The sequence below is a fragment of the Hypanus sabinus genome, chromosome 11 (assembly GCF_030144855.1).
Source record: "Hypanus sabinus isolate sHypSab1 chromosome 11, sHypSab1.hap1, whole genome shotgun sequence".
In the NCBI taxonomy this organism is placed as follows: Eukaryota; Metazoa; Chordata; class Chondrichthyes; order Myliobatiformes; family Dasyatidae; genus Hypanus; species Hypanus sabinus.
The window spans coordinates 23,413,255-23,421,563 of NC_082716.1; the positions used below are offsets into that span (position 1 = coordinate 23,413,255).

The 8,309-nt window shown below is 42.3% G+C and overlaps 1 protein-coding gene across 2 annotated transcripts; it reads left to right on the plus strand.

Annotated features, from left to right (window-relative positions):
* Window positions 1-824: 824 nt before the first annotated feature.
* On the plus strand, window positions 825-6,625 carry rwdd3 (RWD domain containing 3). 2 transcript variants are annotated; one of them, XM_059983958.1, is made up of 4 exons: window positions 825-914; window positions 3,692-4,176; window positions 4,978-5,093; window positions 5,205-6,625. In XM_059983958.1, exons 1-4 carry the CDS (start codon window positions 842-844, stop codon window positions 5,308-5,310), a joined length of 780 nt encoding a protein of 259 aa, XP_059839941.1. In that variant the 5' UTR covers window positions 825-841; the 3' UTR covers window positions 5,311-6,625. The 2 variants fall into 2 exon arrangements, with proteins under 2 accessions (XP_059839941.1, XP_059839942.1); XM_059983959.1 differs by having other exon boundaries at window positions 4,996-5,093.
* The last annotated feature ends 1,684 nt before the right edge of the window (window positions 6,626-8,309 follow it).

The window sequence follows — 8,309 nt, forward strand, 5'->3', positions numbered from 1 at the left end:
TGTTGCCCCCCTTCTGTAGTTTAAGGAAGTACAATAAACTTCTTTGTTTCTCCTTTATTTTTAAAAATCATCCTAAAATCTTTTGGCCAAGCTAATCTGAAGAAACTTTCTGGACATCTCCTCTAATACGTCATTCAATGGCTTCGTACCTAAAGCACCTGGCACTGATTTTGGTGAACTCAAGCCTTCGTATAAAATATGGTGGTTGCTACAAGAGGAGGAATGGGGTCATGCCAACTCACTTTTCAAAGTTCATAATAAATTTATTATCAAAGTACATATATCTCATCATTTACTATCCTGAAATTCATTTTCTTACAGGTTTTCGTAGTAAATACAAAGAAACACAATAGAACCGATGAAAAACCAGACACAAGACAGACAATCTAGGTGCAAAAGGCAAACACAAAAAGAATAACAATAAATAAGCAATGAATATCGAGAACATGAGATAAAAGGTCCTTTAAATTGAGTCCATAGACTGTGGGAGCAGTTCAGTGCTGAGGTGAGTAAAATTGAATGAAGTTAACCTCCTGGTTCAAGAGCTGGATGGTTGAGGGGGAATACTGTACCTGTTCCTGATGCTGGCGGTATGGGTCGTGAGGCTCCTGACGGCAGCAGCGAGAAGAGAACATGGCTAGGGTGGTGGAGGTTCTTGATGCATGCTGCTTTCCCACGACGGCACTCCTTGTAGATATAATACTTACAAATATTTTTGTGAGCAAATTCTGTTGAGTGTCAAGATCGTTTCGGTGCGGTAGGAAGTCCCTCTCCCCCTCTCACCGACAGTCGGCGCTGCAGCAGCTCCAGCGCTCCCCGCCCCGCCCCGCCCCGCCCCGCCATGGCAGCTCAGGAAGAGGCGGCCGCCCTCCGGGCCATTTACGGCGCTGACTTCCAACTCCTTTCCCATTCAGGTGAGGGGGCTGCGGGCTCCTACCACCCCCTTCCCCAGTCCCCGCCCGGCGCCAGGACGCTCCCTCACCCGGGAGCTGAGGCGGAAGGGCCCAGGCGGGCCATTGGATCCTCGCATTCAATATCTGTGCCGGGGTTTTGTCCTCCAGCGATGTTCAAGCCCATTCGGGTGGGGGTTAGTGCGGGAGGGCCCCGGGCCCCGGGCCCCGACCAAAAAGAGTAAGGACCTGAGGGGATCCCCCACCCCGTTGCCAACTTGAGTCTGAGCCCAAGGGGAGGGTTGCACGTCTCTCACCGCAAGGTGCAGTCATCACCTTGAGGCATAGAGCCATACGGATTCAGAAAGATAAATATTAACTTTATTTGTCGCGCTCACAGTGAAGAAACGTGTCATTTCTGTCAAATCCGCGAGGATTGTACTGGGCAGCCTGGAACTGTCGCTGTGCTTTCCAGCGCCGACATAGCATTTCCTCAACTAACTAACCCGAACTGTACTACTTCAGAATGTGGGAGGAAAATATCCTTTACAGTCAGCGCGGGACTTGAACCCTCATCTTGACAGCTGGCTGCCATAAAGCGCTGTTTATGCTAACCACTACGGTCGATGCTGGCCAAGATTCGGATCTAAGCTAGTCCCATTTGCACTGGGAGCCGATGTGGAGAGAGAGTTCGGGTTCTTTTTTAAGGCCCAAGGGGAGTAGGAGGGTTCACTTGAAGATCTGTAGCTTTCAAATTCTGGGCTGCAACTCAGACTAGGAAAGTGCATTGCAATTTTAGCAATTAATTTTATCAACCATGAAGTCTGCAAGCACACTGATATTTACAATTCATTCTTTACTGGTACATACATTTCTTGGCAGGGAGTGAAGAGGTCTAGAGGTGTAATGTAGTCTTCATTTAGGCAGGTTAAAGGTTTACTTCCCTGTAGGACACTAGTAGAATAGATACAAGAGATTCTGCAGATACTGGAAATCCATGAAACACACACAAAATGCTGGAGGAACTCAGCAGGTCAGGCAGCATCTATGGAGAGGAATAAAGAGCCGACATTTCAAGCTGAGACCCTCCAGCCTGAAACATAAACTCTTTATTACACTCCATAGATGCTGCTTGAGTTCCTCCAGCATTTTGTGCGAGTTACTTATTAAAACTAACTAATTACCTGATTTGGATATTTACTTGAAATTAAATCCTGTAGTGGGCTTTGTTCATATTCCTCAGTGTTAATAGTCTTGTCCTGTTGCCACACAAGTGCTATAGGCCAGGATATTACCAGGTGGATAGCATTTAGCAAGTGAGTTGAGCAACATGTTAGAGAGGTCTGGATACGTACATGGATGAGAGGGCTCTGAAGGTCCATGGTCCAGGTGCGATTTGATGGGACAAGGCATAATAAGAGTTTGGCATGGACCAGGTGAGCTGAAAAGCCTGTGTCCGTGGTGTCATGCTCTACAACGAGATGCATTAGGTTGTAGATGGAATTGCAAAGCCCTCAGGCCAAGCCCTGCATTTATGCAACATTTAGAAATTTTTATCCAATAAATGTCACCCTTATTTCTTTTACCTCTGAGTGGGAGGTGAGCGGTTGCATTCATTAGGCTTGAGAACAAAATCCAGCTGGGCAGACCCTTTAGTGACAGAATGCAGTACAATGTATTTCAGATCTGAAGCAAAACTGACTCCTCCAAATATTAGTAAGAAATTAATTGCTTCTGAAGATGTTGGCCAAGTGCTAAGACACTAGGAAGACTGTTCATAAACACAAGTGATTCTGCAGATCTTAAATCTTTTCTTTGATGGGAGTTCGGTGAAACCCTCTCTCAACTGTTCCTCCTCTGTGACCTCTGCTGCCCTTCAACTCTTCGACCACGTACTCTCCCTTATCACCTTCTAAACAGCCTCCTTCCCCTCTCACCACATTCCTTTTTAGTTCCGAAGAAGGGTTTTGGCTCAAACCATTGACTGTTTATTAATTTCCATAGATGCTGCCTGACCTGCTGAGTTCCTCCAGCATTTTGTGTGTTTTGCTTTGGATTTCCTGCATCTGCAGACTTTCTTGTGCTTAGATTCTGCAGATGCTGGAAATCCAGAATAACCCACACAAAACGCTGGAGGAATTCAGCAGGTCAGGCAGCATCTATGGAGAGGAATAAACAGTGGACGTTTCAGGCTGCGACCCTTTGTCAAGACTGGAAAGCATGGGGTAAAAAGCTGGAATAAGGAAGCAGGGAAGGGGAAAGTGTAAATGTTAGCAGGTGATAGCTGAAGACAAGTGAGGGGGAAGGCAGATGGGTGAACTGAGAAGTTTGGGGGTGATAGGTGGAGGAGGTGGAGGTGATAGGAGCGGATTACAGACTATGGGAGAAAGGCAAGGGGAAGGGGTAGTAGTGGGAGGTGATGGATGTGAGGGAAAAAAAGGGGTAAGGAAGGGTCAGGATGAGGAATGGAAAAAAAGTTCCTCCAGCATTTTGCATGTCTTGGTTTAAATTTCCAGAATCTCTTGAGTTTATTAAAAAGTTGTATTTGTTTCTGTCTTTATGGTCTCCTGTGGTATATGTGAGAGGGAAGATACATTCATGACCTGGTAATGATGGGAGTGCTGCAGTCAGTTATACTAGAAGTCATATTCCTGACAATTGTAATGATTGTTTATTTGTCTGTGAAGTCCTTGCCCTTTTCTATTTTGAGAAACATTTATATCTTTGTGGGAAAATTTCACAAAACAGTGCTAACTTTATGAAATCATTGCTAACTTTACAATTTGTCCAATGCATTGCAGAATCAGAAGGGATTACTTTCCAAATTGGTGAGACCTATAAACACCATGCAAGGAAAGTCCAGTTGAAGGTTACTTTTCAGTTGCCCCCTGGCTATCCGAACTGCCTGCCAGATATCTCCATCAGCTCAGATCAACTCAGTCGTAAACAGTGCTCTGATTTGAAATGGGACTTGCAGCAGTATGCAGTGACTCTTCTTTCCCAGCCCATAGTTTATGAGCTAATGATGTGGCTACAACAGAACTTTGAGAACAGCCTGGGCCAACCCACAGCAGGCAAGGCTGATGAAGGCGACAACCAGCAGAACCAGGGTAATTCAGGTGATGGCACATGGATGGCTCTTTTGCATTTAGATCACATGAGAGCCAAAGCAAAGTACATCAGAAGCATAGAAAAATGGACTTCTGACCTGAGTCTCACAGGAAGACTGATGTTCATGGGCAAACTCATACTAATTCTTCTGCAAGGGGAGAGAAAAGATATCAAGGTATTATTGTTTCATTCTCAGTGATGTGATGTGACATACCTTTGTTTCAGTTATGCTACATTCCTTTTCTTGCCAGTATTCACAGTCATGCAGTCCCAAAGGGCAAACACAAGAGATTTTGCAGACGCAGGAAGTCCAGAAAATGCTGGAGAAACTCGGCATGTCATGCAGCATCTATGGAGGGGAATAAACAGTCGACGTTTCAGGCCGAGACCCTTCATCAAGACTGAGAAGGAAGGGGGAAGGTGAAGGTGGGGGGAGGGAGAGGAGTACCAGCTGGCAGGTGACAGATGAAACCAGCTGCGGCCCAGAGTGTGGTGTTTACTTGCTACTGGATTCTCTGTAAGATTTATGTTGAGTTAAGTCTGGGTTCTGTATTTCCCTGACACCGGGACTTCAAAAAGTTCCACTTGATAACAAATCCTTCCGGCAAATCTGAAGACGTTGGAATTACTTGTTGCCCTTGTACCAACCCAGCCAAGACCAGCACAATCAGTACCAAGCTTGATGTCAGCACATGATAAAGTTGTTGAATTATTTGGAACATTGCAGTTTATTTCTGCCTGCCATCCTGAATTTGATGCTAATACATCTGTTGGAGATGAGTGTATACTCTGCAGATCAATGTGCTGCTCTGTTACATTAAATTCCTTTGAAATAGCCTTACTGTTAAAAATGATCTAGTAAAGGCCAAGAGTTGAGAAAATTCACTATCAGCTGTTTTTAAAATTACATAGTTGAAACACTATCTGTGCCTTCTGCTTTGTAACTTATGTTTTTATTTTGTTCTTAAAATGGAAGGAGTATCTTGTTCTTCAGAAAACCACCAAGGTGGATGTGGATTCCAGTGGAAAAAGATGCAAAGAAAAGATGATCAGTGTTCTTTATGAAGAAAAACTTCAAGCTGAGCATGTTAGGTAAAACCCATCAATGGGCATCGCATTCTGGAATGTCAGAACAGATTAATAGGTTTAATCTGAATATTGCGTGAGAGTTATTGATTTAAAAATAATCTATTTCCATTTTAGGCTTACAAGCTTTTCCGTGAAAGAATTTGCATCAGGATGTGAGTTACACCAAGAATTTGAAGATCTGGGTTTATCTGACCTCTATGACAAGTTTGTACAGTTCTAAAGGTTCCTTTAATCTGGATGGAAAGAAGAAAGACCATGGCCACCGACTTAGTGCAGAAAACAAGAAATTGAGCAAGATTCTGCTTCAGTCGGTTTATTACTAAACCGACTGAAGTCAATAACGTGTGGGCATAAACTCTAGTGTAAATCTATACAAGAAATATTAAGAAATCATTAAGAAATCTGTCAACTAGTCTATTTTCCTTGTCTATTAATAAAATAAATGGAGTTAAAATGCTATTTGTATAAGCAGATCTATAACCTACATTGAATTGATATTTACAGAATAATTTCTTTTAAAGTTGAATTATTGAAAATAGATATAACAGTTTCTTGCAGACTAGTTAGTTATCACATGTGCACAGCAAACAGCTTGACAATATGTGAACAGTTAGATCAATGGCATTATACCTTCTTTATCTGTGGTGGTCCAAAATTAGCAAGGGAAAGCTGACTATGTTTTGTGAAAAATGATTGTAACAAAGTCAGGGTTAGTGCTGGAACTGAGTCTGGGAAAGTAGCACAAAGCAACTATTTTGTGGCTATTAACCAGAGGTCAAAGCTTCAAGATAGTTCAAGGATGGACAACTGCTCTTTAACTCTACTCCGAGATTCATTTACTTGTAGTCATTTTTTTGTGATTGCCTGCAAGAAATTGAATCTCACAGTAGTACATGGAGACATATACATACTCTGATAATAAATTTACTTTGAACTTCAAACTTCACTCTGCCTCACTCTCACCAACCTCTTCTTCAGGGTGAATCTGGTTGACTCTAGTTCTGGGATAAAATAGCGTTAAGCAAAGATATCCTCTGACAGGAAGGTGTAGGAGTATAAATTTGTTTTGTGAGCCAATGGGCCATTGAGTGTCAGAGGGTAAAGGTGGGTGGATAAACCATGGAATCATATAGACCTCTGGCCCACCAAATTCATGCCAATCCTCAAACGCTCATTTACACTGGTATCATTTTATATTCGCCTTACATTCCCATCAATTATCCGCAGATTCTACCATCAACCTACATGAGAGACGACTTACCATGGCCAAATAATCTACTGATGCACAGGTCTTTGGGATGTTGGGGGAGACCAGAGCACTTGGAGCAAACGTGCAAACTCCACACGGACAGTACTTGAAGCAGTTGATTGAACACGTGCCGATGGAGTTGTGCCATCTTAGCCACTTCTCAGAAACATTTCTCACTTGTCAGTATTGATATAGATACTTTGGATGTTGTCTCAATTGCATCTTATGAAGAATAAAGTAAAGATAGCAGTAAACATATTTATTAAACTGTGAGTTCTATTTCTCACCTTGGTTGCCTTGCTGAGTGATATTTTTCAGTCCTTAGCTAAGTTATTTACATGGAGGATTGTCTGCATGACATTGGTTTGCCACAGTAGTGTAGCCGGTTAGTGCGACACTATTACGACTTGGGACGTTGGAATCGGAGTTCAATTTGGAGCTTGTATGTCCTCCCCATGAACCTGTGGGTTTCCTCTGCATGCTCCAGTTTCCTTCCATAGTCCAAAGACATACTGGTTAGTAGGTTAATTGGTCATTGTAAATTGTCTCCCAATTGGGCTAGGGTTACATTGAGGGATGCTTGGTGGCGTGGCTTGAAGGACTGATATTCTGTGCTGCAAGTATCTAGATAATAAATATGGAAATTCTGACTTCAGAGACTGTAAGGGAATGCAAGTTCATTAGAAGCAAATGCTGAGATTCTTCCAGATATTCAGAGAAATATTTAAAATGAAGTACGAGGGGTGATTGATTAGTTTGTGGCCTAAGGTAGAAGGAGTCAATTTTAGAAAACCTAGCACATTTATTTTTCATCATAGTCCCCTCCTACACTTACACACTTAGTCCAGCGGTCGTGGAGCATATGGATCTTGGACCTCCAGGAAGTGTCCACAGATGGGTGATTGATAAGTCTGTGGCCTAAGGTAGAAGGAGATGAGTTATACAGCTCTCGTTACATGCACATGCAGGTCAACACTTTGAGTGATTATGCAGAAAGTTTGAAGTTAACAACTCATCACCTTCCTTAGTCCACAAACTTATCAATCACCCCTCGTATGTTGAAATATTAGTCTCCATTTGACTGAGAAGCAAATCCCAATTGAAACTTTATTGTTGGTAATGCAAAATTAATTTTGAAACTCATGCACAAGAATTGTTTAAATCAATACACAATTTAGAGTCACACAGCATGAAAAGAAGCCATTCACCCCAATTCAATATGATCCCAACAGTTTGGAGAGAAATAAGGAATCACAATTGTGGGAGAAACTGAAATTCTTATTTGCAAATGACAGTTGGTGTTAGGTCAGTATTAATCTAAAATCTGAGAGAAGTACAGTATGTTTTTAACCAATAAAATGTACTTTGAGATAAGGTCAAGTGGAGTTAGGTCATAGGTCACGTGCAATCACAATGAGCTCACCATTGAACACATCTACAAGGAACACTGGGACAAGGAAGCAGCACCCACCATCAAGGGCACCCACCATCCAGGCCATGCTCTCTTCTTGCTGTTGACATCAGGAAGGAGGAACAGGAGCCTTGGGTCCCATACCACCAGATTCAGGAACTGTTGTTACCTTCAACCATTAGGCTCCTGAATCAGCATGGATAGCTTCACTCACCTCAACTCTGAACTAATTCCATTACCCATGGGCTCACTTTCTTGGAATCTACAACTAAAGTTCTTCAGTATTATTTATTTATTATGATCTTTTGTTTTAAATTGTATCTGAACAGTTTGTCTTTGCACATTGGTTGTCAATTTTTTGTGTAGTTTTTCATCAAATCTATTGCATTTCTTTACTGTGAATGCCTGCAAGAGGGTGAATCTCAATGTAGTAAATGGTGACATATACAAACTAGGATAATATACATTGAAATTTGAATGGCGTGCAGTCCTTTGGGGCTAAATGGTCTGCTTTTGTACTCATGAGCGGCACAGTTATCTGCTTTTGCTTAATGTTGTA

Coding starts and splice junctions, on each gene's coding strand:
- rwdd3 (XM_059983958.1), top strand. CDS start 842: ATGGCAGCTCAGGAAGAGGCGGCCGCCCTCCGGGCCATTTACGGCGCT. Junction 915..3,691: donor CCAACTCCTTTCCCATTCAG/GTGAGGGGGCTG, acceptor AATGCATTGCAG/AATCAGAAGGGATTACTTTC. Junction 4,177..4,977: donor GGGAGAGAAAAGATATCAAG/GTATTATTGTTT, acceptor TTAAAATGGAAG/GAGTATCTTGTTCTTCAGAA.